The sequence below is a fragment of the Triturus cristatus genome, chromosome 4_1 (genome assembly GCF_964204655.1).
Source record: "Triturus cristatus chromosome 4_1, aTriCri1.1, whole genome shotgun sequence".
NCBI classification, from domain to species: Eukaryota; Metazoa; Chordata; class Amphibia; order Caudata; family Salamandridae; genus Triturus; species Triturus cristatus.
In genome coordinates, this window is record NC_140585.1 from 1,274,718,717 (window position 1) to 1,274,737,973 (window position 19,257).

At 44.0% G+C, this 19,257-nt stretch overlaps 1 protein-coding gene across 6 annotated transcripts in view; it reads left to right on the top strand.

Annotated features, from left to right (window-relative positions):
• The first annotated feature begins 1,538 nt into the window (after positions 1 to 1,538).
• Positions 1,539 to 19,257, top strand: part of ENDOU (endonuclease, poly(U) specific) — a 245,130-nt gene continuing 227,411 nt past the window's right edge. For all 6 annotated transcript variants that reach the window (XM_085654781.1, XM_085654782.1, XM_085654783.1 and 3 more), the window contains exon 1: positions 1,539 to 1,696. In XM_085654781.1, the coding sequence (XP_085510907.1) occupies positions 1,615 to 1,696 (82 nt within the window). In that variant the 5' untranslated portion in view covers positions 1,539 to 1,614. The remainder of the gene's footprint in view (positions 1,697 to 19,257) is intronic.

The following is a 19,257-nucleotide window of genomic DNA, read 5'->3' on the forward strand; positions in this document are numbered from 1 at the left end:
ATCCGTGGAAGTAGGGAGATTTTGTATACCCCAATCTGCATCAGAGGTACCAATAACACCTAGGAGATTCAGAAACATCCTTGGTCCTTTCACACCACGAGGAACCAACCAAATCATTATTTGAGAGAGCATCTGCAACATCCCTTCAGTTTCCCTTTGCATGGAAACTTGGACTGGAGTGATCAACCTTAAGCATCTGTCTGTTCTGGTACATGTTGAACAAAAGGCCTCTTTAGACCATTAATTCCCCCATTCACCCCCATGTTCTTCCCTTCAGGACTCACTATAAGCAGTTTAAAACAAACAGTAGGCCTTTCTCTAACTAATGAGAATCATGACAACACACCTGCAAAGAAAGAGAGAATATGCTGGCAAAGCAAAATGTATTTCAATTGAGGCCTGTAGGCAGGCTAAGTTTAGATGAGAATTTAATATGCCCTTTGAATACACGATTATACATACATGAAGAACTTGAAGAATAAATGTAAAACGTGAGTAAAAAGTACACCTTTATGTGTTGCAACTGAACAGAGTGGATATGTCTAAGCATCTATAATCCCTATAATGGTGCCAGTCCATTCATATGTTTAAATGCTTCAGATGTGTTAATGAAGTTAAGGCACATAGTAAATATGTCAGGAAATAGTATAGAATTGCATTTCTGTTACGAATAAGGGTGGAGCCTAAATTGCGCTGCTCCCGGGTGACTTACCTGCTTGATTTGTTTGTTGGGTCTCTGCTGGGCTAACTGGAATGCTGAGAAGCAGAGTTTCTGGCACTTGGCCCTTTCCAGGCCCCAACAGGCAAGAAGAAGGAAGACGCCTCCTGAAGATGTCTTCAGGATGACTGAGCTGGGCTGGGTGCCCAGAGCAAAAGGGCGGACTACTGCAATTTCAAAATGCAACTTGGCATATTGTACTAACCTCCATAGAGCAGGACTTCAAAAGTGAGAAGTTCGAAAACCCTAATACTGTAAGCCACTTAGGCATTCACCATTCTGGGGGTGCGAACAGACAATTGGTAGAAAACACTTACATATTCAATATTTCTGGTTGCAGCTGCTCCCCAAGTATGTGGATTCTGCAATTGTGGAATTTATTACGCCCACTGCTTTATTCTCATGACCTAAGTGTTATGAAAGCAGGCAGGCACATATCTCCTTTTAATTAGATGCTGTTTTAAATGGAACGTGTTTGTCTAGTTTGACTTCTGAATTCTTCCGGAGGCTGTCATGTGCCCAATATGGTGTGGTCTGTAACCGAGCTGGGCCTCTTCCAGCGTCACACGTCAACGCTGTGCCATCTCACTCAAGGCAATGCTGCTTGGGTGCCCAACTGCGCCCCAGGCAGGTTGTAAGTCACGTTACAGAATGTGACAACTCATTGACAGTCACCACACCTCGAGCACCAGCTCTCGGATGTTTAGGGCTGTAGAGTAAAGAAGCGTCTCCCTCCCCGAAAGTGGCACAGCCTGCTGAGTGTGTCTCCTCCCCATCCTACCCTCTGATTGGTCCAGAGCTTTATGACAGCCAAACGCAGGTTTACCCTCCCCCCACTCCCAATATATCCTTGGGGTTGCTGGAAGTCTCGAGAATTCCTACTTCGAGAGGTAGCCATGAAGACCTGTCTTCTCCTTGCTGTCCTGGTCGGGTGCAGTTGCAGTTGCAGTTGGGCCTTTGACAGCTGTTCAACTGACAGTGAGTATAGGCCTTGCGAGATCATTGCCAGGTGTAACACAAATGACGGAGGGATGACGCAGTGGTCAGAGGTGTCAGAGGGTTAGGGAGCATTTCACCGGTCAACCAACCCTCTGAATCGACATTGGCACACAAGGAGGATGTGGTGTTTTTAGAGCCAGTCCGAGAAGCCCTAATAGCATGCATGCTTCACAGCTCGAATCTCCGAAGGTGGCTTTTGTTTCACGTTGCCTTTTACTTTCACACTAAAACATTGGGCTTCAGACAGGAGGTTCCAGAGGCCTAAGGGCAATGACAAGAAAAAGTACTGAAGCTTTCTCAGCCACTTTAATGACATGGCTGAAATTAACAACCTTTAACAAATGCACTTGTCAAAAGGTTTTTTTTCTGGTAAAAAGAAACCTGAATTACCAGAAATGCTAAAATATCTAAATGTTAACATTTATTCGACGATATATAGTCCATGCTTAGCCCTTTATGTGTTATTGTTCCCTAGCTTAGAGGGTATTTTTCATTTTGTATACTGGACCTTTTGTGATGAAAAAAATAAGCCCTGCAGATCATCTTTTTTAATACTTTTCTTATAAGAGGGCAGGTTTGTTCTTGCTTGAAATTATTTATGTGCGACATTTTGAATTGGGTATTTTGATTATGATAAATTGGAAGGCAAAATTGAATTTCATTTTTTGACATTTCTTAGTGGAAATATCCTCAAACAAAAATATCTTTGTTATGCACTGTTTGGGTCCCTATGTTTATGTTTTTGAATGCAAAAGTGGTCTGGCCTGAAGATGTAGGAAGACTACCGCACTTTAAAGCCTTCTAGGGGCGACTTAGTTTAGCTTAGTGAGAGCGCTTCCACAGTCCTGATCAGTTATACTGGAACGGCTTTACATATGGCTCTTGCTTTCATTCCTCCTGCCTGTCTGTTGGCAGTCTCAGTAGAGAGACCAAATACTGAATGGTCACAGATTTGGAATTAAGGTTCCACCTGCTAGGGTGCATATCCACCTTTGCTGACTAGAAGTGTCATGATTTGGGTGCTGCTATAGATAATGTAAGTTAACACTCAGACTTTCACAATGCAACGCTCTTCAAAAGCTGCACCGACAATCATGATTTTTTTTTTAAAATATATTTTTGTGAAACTAAGTAAACCACTTTTTATCCAATTCTAAATGCGGTGGCGGGATAATGGGGTGGGGACAGGGATATTTCTGTTTTCAAAAACAGAAATCCTTAGGAGAGACCATCAGAGTGCTTTGCAGTGAGAACCGACGCAGGATATTAGGATTCTAACCAAATCAAATCAAGGGATATTTATTAAGCGCACATATCACTACAAAATTGGAATTATGCGGCAGGAGAGATCCAAATTATGTGGCAGGGTTGAGTAAATTATGCAGCAAGAAAATGCAAATTATGCGGCATAATGTGGCAAATTTCGTAATAGTATTACTTCGATATTGCATAATTTTTAAACTTAGTACCAGTGTCTGGGCATTGGCTGCACCTCATTAGTACCACTTTAACACCTAAATATGGCAATAAACAACAGAGAGATGACCAATCCAGCTTTGCAAAGGGCTTTACATTGTGTACAACACTTGTCACCGCATTTTTAGACACTTTTGGACAGTTCGAGTTAGAAACAAAATGCTTTCTTGTTAAAATCTGAAAATTATGCAGTAGATGATGGATTACGTGACAAATGTGACAAATCTATAAATATGCTAAAATCGCAGCAGCCGCATAATCACATAATTCCAGTGGCCCTGACCAAGACCCATAAAGACATGACTTTCCGGTCTCCGAGGTTGATATTTTTGTAGCTGAACAAGTGTGATCATGAACAGCCTTGTTATAAGCAAGGAAGTACCACTGTTGACTCATATTCATTGAAAGTGCCGTCTGCAGTGATCGGTGTGATCTGCCCAACCTGACTATGGTGGGCACAAAATAGGGGCATATTATCAACGGCCAGTGATAATTATCGCTGGCCGTTCTGTGCGTGAGAATTGTTATCGCCGACTATCGCAAATAATTATCGCCATGCTAGCGCTGTATTAACAACGCATAGCGCAATGGCGATAATTATTCCTGCGATAGCGTTGTTTTCCATGGAACATCGCTGGAAAACCAGTGGTGTTTCATGGAAAACGGCAATAACTTTGCGGATACGACCCTGTGGTCGTATCAGCATAATCCACCTCCAATATTAAGTATTGGTAAGTCAGCAGTTTTGCAGACGTTAGTTTTTGGCGAAAACCGCGGTTTTCGGCAAAAAGTAACGTCTGCAAAAATGCCTGGGCCTCCTTGTAAATATCGCGATGTGCACATCAGCGATATTTACAAGGTTGTTCTGCCCAGTGACGCCCACTTTGCATCTCATTAGAGTTGCAAAGGGAGGCGTCGGGTAAAAGGGTGCTGACATTCGCTAATGCATGTTATCACCCTCTTGTTAATAGGGCGAAAACATTATCCCCACTTTTTTGGCTTTTAAAGTCAAAAAAGCGGAGAGAAAGCCCTTGAAAATATGCCCCTGGTTTCGGCTCAATGGCGAAGACAACAGATTCTAGGTTTGACATACTTAAATATAATTTTATGAATTTGCCTCTGCTAAACCCAACAGCTGCTTCCTAACTTTGCTCTGGGGTTGGGAGGTGGACCTGAGTGCATCATATTTCGCTCATGACAGACTGCAATTACTAATTCTGAATCAGCATCTTGATGAGATCTGGGTGTGTGTGCTTTAAGTATAGGTGAGTCTTTCTTGGTCTATTATTTGTTGCGAGCAACAAAACAATTAAAACATCTTCAAAGAGCTTTATATGCTGCGTTTTTCACCTAGTGAAGTGTTTTGAAAATGATGTGTAATTTGACTCAATTCCTGATTAGGACTGGCATGACAGCACAGTCTCATAGCCCTCACTATATCAGCATAAAAAGAGCTTCAAGAAGCACTGCTGATACAAGAGTTTGGCTCTGTCAATAGTGGCGGCTCCTCCGCTAAGGTGGATGAGCGTCGCCCCACTGCTCTCGGAGCAGTGTGAAAGGAAAAATATAATGATAATAACAGAAGATATTATCATTGTATTTTTAGTCTCTTGCAGCCTGGTTAAGGCGGGCGGGGCAGGTCCTGGATGTTGAGGGAGGAGGAGTGGCTGCTGCACCTTCAGCGAGCATGACGGTATGGCCTGCCGTCTTGGGTCGGCCAAACAGTCATGCGCACTTTACATGCTGTCCACCGGGCTGTAATGGAAAGCCTGGATGGGGAAGATGCACAGGCTGTCAGTCCCCGTCTGAGCGCCAACCACAGCAATCAGACCAATCATGAGGCTGCTGTCATGGTGACAGCAGCATCCTGATTGGTTTAGGGGAGCCTAGGTGCTGTCAGGAGCCAGCAGAACTGTGACAATGAAGAAGAGACTGCAGCTGGTCAAAAGCGACGAGCAGATAAGTATTTTTTCCCTATCCCCCTCCCCTACCCCACCCTCCGTGTCGCAGTTAGCTACAAGCCACCACTGTCTATTGTGTGCGTCTCATGAAATAAGTACTTGTATTGCTCTTTTAGTATTGTGGCAAAGCTTACACTCAATGCAGAAGGACTGGGCTGGTTATGATGACTAGCTACTAATAAAGGCTACAGACCTGATCTCTGTGTTCTGAAAAGTCATGTTTAAGGCAGTAAGCCATTATTATTTACTGCAGAAGGCTTTTGACATTTAAGGATGGTTTGTAATTACAATGTAGAAAGGTATTTTTTTACAGGGGCTTTCACAGATTACCATAGTAAGCTAGGATGTTGGTGTTGGTTAACTACCCTATACAAACTTCACAGTAGAAGATTTGCAATTGTTGTTATGCCATTTTAGAAAGGACTGAATATTGTATCACCAACTTTAACAATAATCATAATCCTTGTCAGGGTGAATGAACCACAAATGCCCCTAAATAAACCCGTGCTTGACTGTCTGGTATATTGGCACAAAAGCAGTCAGGTTTAGCTTGGAAGCAATGTGTGAAGTATTTACGCAGCAGTCAAACATTGATAAACAGACAACACAACACAAGAGAAATTCTAAACCAATTTAGAAACATATAGAACATTTTAATACATAAAATTACACCAAAATAAAAGCCTTCAGTAAGCAGAACTGGAGATATACATTTTTATAGTTTGAGTTGAAAATAGCCCTAAAAAGCACAAAGCTCCAACAGTAGTTATCTGGCCATGCTAGACCAGGTCAAAGTCAAAGGTTAAGGCCAACCACGATGGAACACGGATCGGATACTCAGGTTTGTCCCAGGAAAGTTTACCTTCTGACTTAGTAATTTGCATAGAGAAAAACGTGGTCATCGGTGGGGCAAGCCACAAACAAGACCCAGGGTGGGGTTTCATGGCTGCAGGTTTCTGAAGAGTGTGCTCCAGATGAAATTGTTGATGGAGGTTGTCACGTGTAAATCTGATGCTGCTCGGCCTCGAGCCCGGTGAGGACATTATTCGGGCACTGCTCAGCGTCATTGATTGGCCACTGCTCGGCATTGACGAAGACTGTCGGCATCAAATCTGATGACCACAAACAAGGGTATGGGACACTAGGGACAGTGCTTGGGGATCATGAATCATTCCCACAGCAGTCAGCAGAGGGGGCCAGGTCAGATCCAGTTGGATCTGGTCAGAGCTGGAAGCAGAATAGGCCTGTGGATGCTTGCTGTGTACCTATAGCCCTAATAGGAGGTCAGCCAACTAACCCTTGGGGTCACGTTGGGTTCCTGGGTTCAATGCAAGCAGGTCCAATCTTTCTTCAGGTTCTTCAGATAGCAGGGCAGTCCTTCTGATTCACACAGGTCAAGGAACATTCTGAGAGGTCTGTGGGGGCCATTTTTATGCCAAGTGTCAGCCTTTGAGTGGAGGGAAAGCCTTTGCCACCCCCTTAACCAGTTCTGGCCAGTTTATCTATCCACACAGGGTTTGGTGCCAGCCTGATCAGTGAGGCAAAGGACAGGCAGGTCTAAGTGCAAGCTGCATCTGCCTGTGACAGGGTGGGCATCCTTTGAATCTCAGGTAGGGTCCAGGTGCAGCCCCATGCTATCCTGCTCAGGAGCGGAACACCCCTTCTCACTCTCAAGGCCCATTGTCCATGTCTGGGAGTAGTACACATAACACTCCAGGGGAGACATCACGAGGCAGGTGACACTGGACACTGACAGAAAGGAACATTTGGCTTATGCAGGAAAATGACAACTCTATAAACCTGTCACCTGTCATTTCCAAAATAGTAATATGAACCTGACTTTATGATTAAGTTGCATTTTGAATTACTATTCATCCTTCAATCCTGTTTTCAGCTTCTCTCAAACTGAAGTTAAGCATTATAAAAAGTTATAAATGTAACCCAGTGTTTTGTATGGGAGAGCCTGCCTTGTCATAGTGAAAGGCAACTTTGGAGGTTTCTCACTGGTAAAACATGTAAAACTTTCATTTGACATGTTCTGCATTTTACCTACCATGTATACTGACCTATGGCCATTTAGGACCTTCCTTAAGGGTGACTTATAAGTAATAAAAATGATGTTTTAGGCCTGGCAAGAGGTGTATATGGTGGGCCGAAAGGGCAGTTTAAACCTGAACACACAGGCTGCAAGGGAAGGCCTGGAGACATGTTTTATGTGCTACTTCAGTAGGTGGCACAATGAGTGCTGCAACCCACTTGTAGTGTTAAATTACAGACCTTTGGTACATGTAGTACCATATATTACAGACTTTTAAGTACATTTAATTTGCCAATTAGGTGTGTGCCTATTTTACCACATTTACAAAGGAGAGCCCAAACATTTCCCACTGGAGTAACGTGTGAAGAGTCTTATGCTATATTAGGGTATGTAGATTTGTAGAGCTCATTGTCACCCGGGAGGGTATTCTGGCACTGAGCAGGTGTGAGTTTAGCCAGAGTTAGGGCTCATGGGACTACTTGACAATCCAGGTCTTCGGCCTCATGGGGAACTCAAGATATTATGTGTAGGAAAGGTTGTTTCATGCTTTAGAAGTGATATAGAAGAAGGCTTGACCCAACAATGTTGTTTTCCGTATTGGTGGGATAAATGCAAGTAGAAGTCTGGACTAGCTGAGGGCAGTGTCTGGACTCAGATAGCTTGTAGAAGTCCTGCTGCTGAGGACTTGTTGTGTACAATAGCAATGATTGACGTGGGCTTCAGGTTGACCCTTTGCCTATCATTTACTGGCTTTTTTGTTAATCTCATTTGCTTGCTTCTTATTTGATGACTTTCCGTCCTCTCCTTGCAGTTGACACTTCCCTGGAGCATACCTTCTTTACCACCTTCTTGATTGAATGACTTTTATCCTTCCACAGCTCAGATCATGGAACTACTTTTTTTGAGCACTCCATGGGAGTGCATATGTTTCTTGACATCTCCCAAATAAACTGCTTCTTCCCCTTATATGCAACTTCCTGCGTCCTCATTGTTGCTCCCCACTCCTCACAGCTTGTCCTTAAAAGCGCAGTAACAGTTATGTTTTTTCCGGAGATTGATTAATATCTGCAAAAGCACAAGAACATTTTTGCTGTGGTTTGATTAAAGTGCAGACTATATAGGATTCTATTTTTATACCCTGTGTTCTACACGTTGCATGAAAACCCAGGCCTTGGCAACAAAGGCAGCATTTATGTCGCTGGGAAGGGGTGGATTGCTGCAAATTCCCTCCCCTGGCTGATGCAGAGCGTCAAATGGCAGAGCATTTGTTTTAGTTGCAAGTCTGTGGAAAGTACATTTGGGCCTGGGCAGCAGTGACCTCTGAATTCCAACACGTCCTTCTTTCTAAATTGTGTTCACTTTTTCCTGCGTAAAAGATATTTGAAAAATAAGCAAAGCTGCTTAGAAAGTTTGAAAATGTTGAATGTAAGGTATGGTTTTGAGATACCTTATGAAATTCTCTCTCTCACTCTAATACTGTTTTTGTTTGGTTTTTTAAACAATGGTCTGTAAACAAGTGTTGGTAAAGCCAATAGCATGGTACTCACATTTTGAAGGTGAGACCTAATGGTTTGCCAATGCATGTTTAGTTTTGCGCTAGTGCGGCTGAGTTGGTAATGGTGACAAGCTAGTGATAAAGGTTAGAGGCCACACTTGTTCATTTTGGAAAATGTGAGATGCCATGACTGGTATGTTTATTACAAAAAGTTATGACAAAGACAGTAGATGTGGCATATTTATTATGAATTGCATGTGTTGCAACCAATGGGCATTTAAGGGTGCGTTACCTCTGCATGAGTTAAATACTGAAAATATATTTTTTGTTAGAGAAAATCTCAGAGATTACCATAGTAGGCCAGGCATTTTGGGTTGGTTACTCCCCTATGGCAAACCTTGGGGGTAGATGTGTGCTTTCAGAATCCTTGTACGCCATTGTAAGAGAGTTTGCATATTCCTTTGCCAGCTGAAATTTCACGTATATTTGTAATTTGACAACTTTGTGGCATTGTGGTAATGCTTGTCCTAATACAGTCGACCTAAGGTTTTAATGGTGACAAGCCAAAGGTAATGGCTATAGGTGTGATTGGTACATTGAAAAGAAGCTATGACAGGTGCAGTACTTCTGACTTAATGTAACAAAGCGGCAGGTGTGACTTATTTACTATGCAAAAAGTATTTTAAACACAATAGGCCTATTCGGGGTGCTTTGTTATTACATTATGTCGACAAGTACTGCACTACATGGACTCTCATAAATTGCTGTAATAGGCAAGGGGCCTGGTGTTGGTTACCTGTGAGAATCCCTGTTAAGCTTTCTAAGGAGGGGTTGGTTTTCCAACTCTAATTTTGAACATTTTTTAATGTCCGTCTGTTATGTTATTTTAAAAGAATTTATAAAGCGCACAATTACCCAAGGGTGTCTTGGCACTGACTGGACCTAAGCAAGCAGTAGATGGCGCATTTAATCATTAAAAAGCCTGGTCTTGATCTCTTTCCTAAAAGCAAGCAGTGATGGAATGGCTCTTATTTGGCTGGAAGGCTATTCCATAGCTTTGTTGTTCAGAAGATGAAGCGCATACCTCCCCAGTGAGCCTTTCTGATTCTGAGGGATACTAGTAGGGGTGGGCGGAATTTGTGAAATTCACTTTCGCAAATTATCGTGAAAATGTTAAAAATCTCCGCAAACATGCGGAAATATCGCGAAGATGCAGAAGTTTTTTTCCTGCCCGTTCGCGGTATTTTCTGTATGGTCGCGGCTCGCCAACTTACCCATGTGGTTGCTCGCGGGCGCAGCCATCTTGTTTTCAGTTGTCTCGCGGTGCATGATCGCGAGAAGAAAGACTTGATCGCGCGACAAATGACGTCACTGCGGGCGCGAACTGTCCAACATCTCATGGAGAACGCGACCGGATTGGGAAAGCTTGTCGGCGAACGCGGGGATTCAGGTAAGGCGATTGCGCGCACGCGAGAATGTATTATTTTACAGTGCGAGCAAGAAACAAATTATCGTTAAGCTGCGGAATGCGGAAATTTTGACATTTTCGCGCTTTCCGCAGAACGCGAAAAAGTCAAAATATCGCAATTTCCGCGAACGGAACAGAATTTTAGCCCAGGCCTAGTCACTAGAGTGTTGGAGCTTGCCGAACATAGGGGTCTCTTAGGTATGTACCATTAAAAGGCATGCAGTAGAAATCCTGGACCTGTATGGTGGAGTCCTTTGTGCACAAGGCAGAGGGCTTTGAATTTTACCCAGCTGCGGATCGGAAGCCAATATAGCTTTCGGAGCCCGGAGGAGATGGAATAAATTTTGGGAGATTCAAAATCATTCTGGCTGTGGTATTCTGCACTAATTGAAGCTTACTTGCGTGCTTTTCTTGCAGATTTATATAGAGACTGTTACAATAGTCCAGGTTTGAGAGGACTAAGGCAGTAATCAAGTTTTTCCTGGAGTTATTAGGGATATAAGGTAAGATTTTCCTAATCATTCTGAGGATATAATATTATGATGAAACCATTGACGAAACTTGGGCTCTGTTAGTAAGTTTGTCGTCGATGATAACTCCCAAAATTTTGACTTTGGGGACAGAAATTGGGGGTGGACCCAGCAGATCCGGCCACCAAATTAGAGGGAGATAGATTCCCAAATAAAATCACCTCTGTTTTTCCTGAGTTGAGTTTCAAACAGTACCTAATCATCCAGCAGTGGACTTCTTTGAAACAATCTTGACCATTTTTGGGTCCAGACAAATAGTTATTGAAGGCTGTGACTACCAATTGGGTGTCATCAGCATAGGAAGTAAGATCCATATTTTGATAGGTAGCGCCAGCTTAGATACATATATGTTAAAAAGAGTAGGGCTCAGCGAGGATCCATGTGGCAACCCGCATGGCAGATAAAAAGGTGATGATTCAAATTTGCCTAGAGCTAGGGTCTGTCTCCTATCTGAAAAGAAGGAGGTGAGCAAGAAAAGGGCCCTATCCTTGATCCCTATTTCTGCTAAATGGTTAATCAACATCTTATGGTCCACTGTATCAAACGCAGCCGATAGGTCAAGAAGAATAAGGGCTATAGATATCCCTCTGTCCAATGCTATCCTTACCTCTGCCGTTACTTTGATCAGGACGGTTTCTGTGCTGTGTCCTGGTCTAAACTCAAACTGTGTTGAGTCAAGGATTTGATTATCCTGGATTAATGTAGATAATTCTTTAATGTAATGTAATGTTCTATAATATAATGTTGATAGTTACCTAGTAGGGAAGCTTATGCTCAATATAATAGGTCTGAGGTGGTTATGCTCACATGATACGATAAAGGGTATAGACTTGATTTGGTTAATTAGTGAAAGTTATGCCAGATACCATAGGTCCAATCGGTTTATTATGAAAAATAACAACAAGGACAATAGGCCAGACTTATTTATTTTAAAAATCACATGTTAAACCCAATAGGCCTTTAACGGAGGATTGATACCTGTGGGTTTAGGATTTGCACTGTGATAAACCTTGCTAAATCCTCTTAGGAGGGTCTGACAAGTGTGGTTGTCTGTCGGGTTCTTTTAGTATAAAAAACCTACATACAGAAAGAATCTTTTGGTCATCTCTCTTCTGTCTGTTCAAGTCTCCTCTATGCAGCAGATGATGGATTATGTGGCAAATGCGACTAATGTATAACTATGCAAAAATCGCTGCGGCCACATATTTGCATAACTCCATTGGCCTGGTTATAAATAACTTCATATTGTCAGACGTAGTAGGCATTGACCATTGGTTGCATAGCTGAGCTTTCTGGAAGATACTTTGAACAAGGTGTACAAAACACTGGTCACAGAATATTGGTTCCAAATAATGACCAGTATTTTTGCGAACAGTAACTAATTTTAACAATTGACCTCTGCATTAATAGGTCGATTCGTAAATTCTGAATTGTAGTTGGTCATAATCTGACCCACCTCGTGAATATTAGTGAGGTAAGTCACATACTGCGAATTACTCTAACTTGAGGCCAATACAGGGATGGGGGCATGCTAGGGTCAGCAGATTAACAAGACTGTGAACGCTAATTAATGTAGGACACGTTTCTGCTAAATGCAGCCCATTTTCCTTAAAGGAAAGGGGGATGTGTTTAACAAATGTTTTCTTTTTCCTTAAGTTTGTTGGAGACTTCTTAGTAGTCCCCTGGATGACTGCTGATTCTCCAACCAACTTTTTATTAATTCACAAAGAGGAAAGTGTCCCAAGAGCATCCCCTTCCTTGTAACACTCTAACTCCGGAGTCAGTAGTTTTTGAATGTTTTGTGACTGGATTTCGGTCCTGGGCAGTTATGCACTTTTGTGATTTCTGTGCAAATGGTCTTTGTCATAAGTGTAGGTAGGAAGAGAGGCAGGGAGAGCTATGAGCATCATCTTAGGAGCAACCTGAAATAAGAGTACAAGGGCAAGTGAGGCTGCTCCACTTAACCATTTGTTAAACTGTGATGGGTAGCCTCTCCTGTGGAACAATGGGTCAGTAAGTAGCTTGATAGAAGCTCTGTCTCCTTCCTTAACACTAACATTACCCTTCTGCCTGAATCAATGAAAATGATCACTGGAATGTCCTGGGTGACCCTAAAACATACATCTACTGGATGGGTTCTCCCTCCTAGCCTCCACCGTAGGCACCACCAATATATGCCACATGGACAACGAAAACCATTGTTTTATTCTCACTCTTCCTGAATCTTTTACGTAGAAGTAGTGAAAGCAACACCCATCCTCAGTATGAGTGGGCAAAAGACACAGTCGCCAGAATCTGGCAGAACAATTGGAAAAACCAAGGGGAGCTCAAAAGGCTGCTCTCGCAAGGAAGTGACATGGAAAAACGGTCTGTCCTTCAACTATATTCACTTCACTGTTACCCTGTCAGTCCTTTGCAATCCAGCATGGTCACAGTTGTCACTCTCTTGAAAAAGGAAAGTACACTTGGTGTCCCCCCCCACAAAGCCCCACTCTGGGTCTCACTTCATACCATAGAAAGGCATCCACACACATGCATGATTGCGCTTAGGCAAGAAAATTCTAACTTTCTAAAAGAGCCATTTTCGAGAATTGCAATCTAAAAATGGAACTTCACCATAAGGTAATATATTAAATTGTGATTCCAGAGACACCAAACTTAAATTAGTGATATGTCCCCATTTGGAAATTACCCCATAAAATATAATGAGATAATCCCAATGTTATCCCATGGGAGATATAGGCCCTAGGTGTGACTGATACGTATAATAAGGAAGGTTTCGGCCTGGCAAAAGGTTTGATTTGCCAGGTCGAAATGACAGTTTAAACTGCACACACAGACTACACAATGGCAGTGGCATAACACAGGCCCCTGCAGCCCCTGCCATGCGTGGGGACCCCAAGCTCCAAGGGGCCCCTCTGCACATTGCTCAGGCCAAGGAGCTCATGATTGAGTCCGGAGGGGGCCGCTCCAGGTGTCCTGCAGGGCGGCCCCTTCAAGTTTCGTTAAGCCAGTGCACAATGGCAGGCCTGAGACATGTTCAAATGGCAACTTAATTGGGTGGCACAATCAGTGCTTCAGGCCCACTAGTAGCATTTCATTTACAGGCCCTGGGCACATGTAGTGGCACTTTACAAGGGACATATAAGTAAATTAAATATGTCAACTGGGTATAAGCCAATGTTACCATGTTGTAGGGAAAGAGCACATGCACATTAGCACTGGTTAACAGTGGTAAAGTGCGGATAATCCTAGGGACAGCAAAAACGAAGTCAGCAAAAACAGGATGAAGGCAAAAGGTTAGGGGCAAACCATGTCAAGAATGCCAGGTCTAACAGTAACCATAACTAGGACACCAATACTAAAGGGATATCTGGTGTTCCTAAGGTATTTTTTATATAAATTGATCTCATCAGGTAATATGTTTAAGCGCTCCCTGAAATATGGTCGAGCCCATCCTGGTTTTTAGGGACCAGTATGAGACACGATGATAAAGCATGCCCCAGTCAGGATGAGGGACTTACAATAAACAAATAAGGATTCCTGATATAACTGCTTAACCCTTATGTTCAATCTGGATTCAAATAGGACTGTGGGATACCATATTTACCCAGGGAGATTGTATCCTGTACTCCCAGTGAAAAGCTTTCTCTCAACCCCCATGACACAGATGTGCCAAACGAAGGGAATCCTTTGTAAGTTCCTCATTTGACGTGGGAAGCACTCAATAATTCACAGCTCCTGAAGAGGAGAGGAGATGATAGGGTTTTTCTTTCAGGTGTCCTGGTATGATACTCCAAAGTGCAGCACTACGTTGATTGAAGGACGAGAATGTTTGCAATATACTATAGCTTATTTACCAAACATGACATTTCAAAGCACAGAGGGTTGGGTTTTACTGTGAGGTTAGCCCAGGCCCAAAGTAACTGTACTATTACATCAGGTTTGGATTTTTACATTTATAGGTGGTTTTGAGGTATATTCATGTTAAAAAATGTTGGAGGCAGCTATAGGAGAGTATAGGTGATATTATGGGACAGCTTGAAATGGATGATCATCTAAACTAAAAGGTGATGCAAAGGTCTGATTAATGCTACAGACAGTGCTCAAAAGAAAGGCAGCACCAATATGAATCTTGCACCAAGCTTACAAACAAAAGCTTGCATATGTTTTGAGAAAAAAGAGCAACACTTTCAGGTTGATGTCAAGGAGGGACACTGGGTGCTGTGGATTGATCATTACATATAAGTTGTATAAATTGGATGGAACTTTTTTTTATCACAAATGCCAGGCATGTGGTAACATTCCTACATCACTGGTGGAGTCAAGTGATGTAAAATAATGTATAATCCTATATAACATGGTTTATGGCTAGAGGAAGTAGTGTCTCAGGAAGCAATTGTCTAAGTCTGGCTTGGTGGTCTCTGTGTCCTTAGGCTTCAATGTTCTGCATTGAATTGATGAGCAGGAATGTATGCCAGGATTTCAGGAGCCACACTTTGCATCGTGCCCTATAGGGCACCACAGGCATATGCGCCCGCTTTGTCCTCACCTGGGGCACTTTGGTTTCATAGAAAGGGCCGCAGACACTTGTGAATCCCCTTCTGTAATACCCTAATACAGATAGCGCTGTCACACATGTAGCACCAGCTCTATTATGAGCGTGTTCCCTCATTTGCATGGGGCAATACACCATGCAAATGAGGAAATCACTGCCTCTGACGCCACACCATAATATGGATGCAGGCACAAAGGCAAACAGGACTTTAGGAGACAGACTGACATTGAACCATAAAAGGTGTCACACTGTCGGTGCAAAGGATGTCCAATGGACCCCGAAACATCCTCTACAGGTAGGTGCAGTCACTCATTGCACCCACCTGCAGGGGATCTTTGACTGCCACCTGCACAGTGGAATACGAAGGGTCTTGTAAACAGCTGCTCCATATTTCATTGAATGCACTGCCCAAAGGGCAGCCTCAACTTTGCAGCATTGAATATTACAGGGCGTACTGTCCCTGTTTGTACGCAATCAGAGACAATGAGCCCATTACATAATATGGGCCCAGGAGTCCATAGCAGATGTGCTCAGTAAGTAAGAAAGGTATTGGGATTAAATCCAGACACATCGCACCCATGTTTGTGTGACAGATGCTCTAACTTTGCTCTGACAGACCTGTCAACTCACATGGTGCTACAGTGTGACACACAATATCGGCGCCATTCACACAGTCACCTAGTGAGCCAAAAGCACACGGTGGCAGGAAAACTTAGCTGAAAACCACATAGTGGATTTCTAACTCGTTTTCCGAGGCTTTGAGCTGCTGACGTCCATTAAGGGATGTGAAAACACCCCAGGACATCGACACCAGCCTCAGCACGAGGGGGCTTGGGAGCAGGGTGGGGGCAAAAGTACCTCTTAGGTACTTAACGGCACGAGGCCCAACCCCCTCCAAGGCCCAACCCCCTCCTCACACATTGTTTTTTTCTTTTTATCAGGTCTGCTCTTGGCCTGTATTATAGACAGTGCTCTGGGAATATAATGGGCATGTGCACCTGTTGTCTGCACCCACAGGCCACTTTAGTATTACAGAACAACTCCAGATGCTTGTTTGGGCTATTCGAAAATACAGAGAGAGCTGGCACTATCTTGAGAAGGCGTTCCCTCACTTGCATGGAGGACTGACCCCATGCACATGAGGGGAACACTTTGCCTCAACACCAGCACCATATTATGGCAGAGGCCTTCAGGAGGTGCACTGACAGTGCGCCCTTTGAGAGCAGCCCTCAAGAGGTGATGTCTAGGGGTGGACCATGGACCTCACCCTGCATGTGGGTCCTGCCACTCATTGCAACTGCCTACAGAGCTGTCTCTATCACCCTTTTAAGTACAGGTCAGGTGCCGCCAGCACAATGAAACAAGGAGCAGCTCCTTAAAGGATTTTCTCCTATACGCTGCCACCAAGGCCGCTGTAAGTTCATGTCTGCCTGGGGGCAGCACATTAATTGTAATAGAGTGCACTGCCCCTATTTTCTCTTGGTGCATCTGTGTAAAGGGGCGTGGTGGCACAAACATGGCCAATGCACCAATTTTATAATATGGGCCCTAGTCTTTAAGCAGAACTGTTGAAGATTTCTAAGGCATGTTCTCTTCTCCAACAGTCAAGCGGCATGATTTTAGTTGCTCTGAGTTGAAGACAACATGTATAAAGAAGGCAGAGGAGGGTTAGAAAGAAGACGTCAATGGGGTGACAAAAGGACTTCATTATAAATCTGCATCTAGGCCTGACAGAATTGCATTGTGAAATTGAGTCTATCTGCCACATCGGGTGCATTAGAACACAGCTTTTGCACTTTCAAGCTTGGTCTTAAGAGCCAAAGAATGGGCAGAGCAATCAACTTATTTGTTACGTAAATGACGAAGAAAGCACACTGTAAAAACATGATTTAGAAAAGTGTTATTATTTGATATTTGGTAGAGTTTCAATTTAGAAGTGACACTTATTAAAAGTGAAAGATTCTAAGCACAAACTTAAAAACGTTCATGCATCCCTCCTGTAGAGTACCCCCCGGCCACGACTATACCTTACAGCACCATTACATCCTGAGGGCCGGGACGGCCCCAAGGTATAAATAAAGGCTGAGGTGATCTCTCTGGGCACTCCCAGAGAGACCAAGTATCAAGTGTCTGTGCATTTCATTTAGTTGACATACTGCGCAGTCATATTCCGGCCTACCTGACCATAGAAGCCCCTTCCACCTGTATTTGTGTGGCCAGCAGGTCCATGTTATGACAGACTACAAGCCACTAGTCCCGCTGTTTGCGGGGATCTCTCTTCATGTGCCGCCCCGCATTGAGCGACAGGCCATACAGCTACAGCCCTATTCTTTTAACAACCCGGCTGAATATCTGTCTCGTCAGCCCCAGGAGCAGCTGGCCGATGTTCGGGGTGAAGAAGATGAGGGGGTGGAAGGATTCATGCGAATTGCCATGCACGATGTGTGTCCCTGAGCACTGTCAATTGAGGATATTCTGGAGGTGACCATGTTGAGCACAAATCTATCCATGACAAAGGAAGCTCAATTCTAGAAACAATGGATGAACTTTCTAGAGGGAGCAGAATCATTAGTTCAGGTTGAACAGACGACGATGACTCAGAGTTAGAGATGATCTGAGCACCAACAGCGAAGGGCTGCTACTGAGAGGGAGTTGTATTGTGATGCCCTGCCGCCTGTGGGTAAGGGGGCTTCGCTTAGCACACCAAGGTCACCAACGGGAGTTAAAAACAAAGGCACAACTGCCAACAATGTTTGGTTTACCAGAATGGTCCCGTTGTTATAGGAGAAGGTGCAGGTTGTCATTCCTGCAAGATCACCAGTAGGGAACCAGAACCTCCCGCATGCTAACTGAGAAGCCTAGCCAGAGACCCCGGCCCTGTCTCAGCATGGACTTTGGGAGTTCCTGTCTCAGTATGGACTTTGGGAGTTTCCCCGACAGGCAGTTCACACCAGTGCTCGTGGACAGTCACATGAAGTATCCGGTGGTGGAGCTGGTACAGTCCAGATCATTTTCAAAGGTAAAGCCAATCCTTGAGAAAGTCTTTGCCACGTTTGGACTGCCTAACAAAATCAAGACGGACAATGGGCCTCCATTCCAAGAGCAACACTTCCAGTGGTATTGAGGTTAATTAACATCCAGCATCGTAAAGTGACACCGCAATGGCCTCAGGCGAATGGGGAGGTGAGGCGCCTTATGCGTGTTGAATCGAGTGCTCTGCATAGGAGTGGAGTAGGATGAAGATGGAGAGTGCTGCCTCCATCGATTCCTGCGGGCATATCGACAGACTCAGTATGGCACTACGAACTGTCTAAAAATTAAAAATGAGCCTGCTGATCCAGCATTCTACCAAGGACAGTATCCCCACCGGGCCCAGCTGGCAACCAGTAATTCTGAATGTGAAAGCGACGTTAAAGAAAAGAAGGAAAACCAACAGCCGAGCTACTTGAGCTGGCAGGCCATTGGCCCGGAGCTATCAGTGGGCGATCGAATGGTCATGAGGGATTCCTACCCACAGTGAAAGTTCTGCACAGCATTCAAGAGGAAGATGTGGATAGTCATAGAGATTCAGGGGACTATGGTCAGTGTGCAGTGGGGGCAACCCACTGTGGCCCGGAAGGTGTTCTGGTTCAAGCAAATGTCACCTTCACTCGAGAGGCAGAGCGGGCTGGAATGTATAGCTGGCTAAAGGAGAGGTGCCAACTGACCCTGGGATGGCTGCTACCAGATGGAGTCCCTCAACAGAGGTTGGCCTGCCTGGCCAGCCTGCCCTACTAGCAATGTCAGCACCTGGGGCCACTGCTTCACCCTTCGGTCAATCCCAGATAGTCGATAAATGTGCAGCGGGCCAGAGCCAGAAGTATGGTTTTGTCCCCAACTCAGCGCCAAGCCAGTTGCTCAGAGGCTATGTATGGCTGATATGAATACAGTTTGATTTTATTTTCAAAATAATGGTTGAATGGGATGTAGCTTACTGCCTGGCCTCCACCGTACATTGTAGCACCGTTACATCAT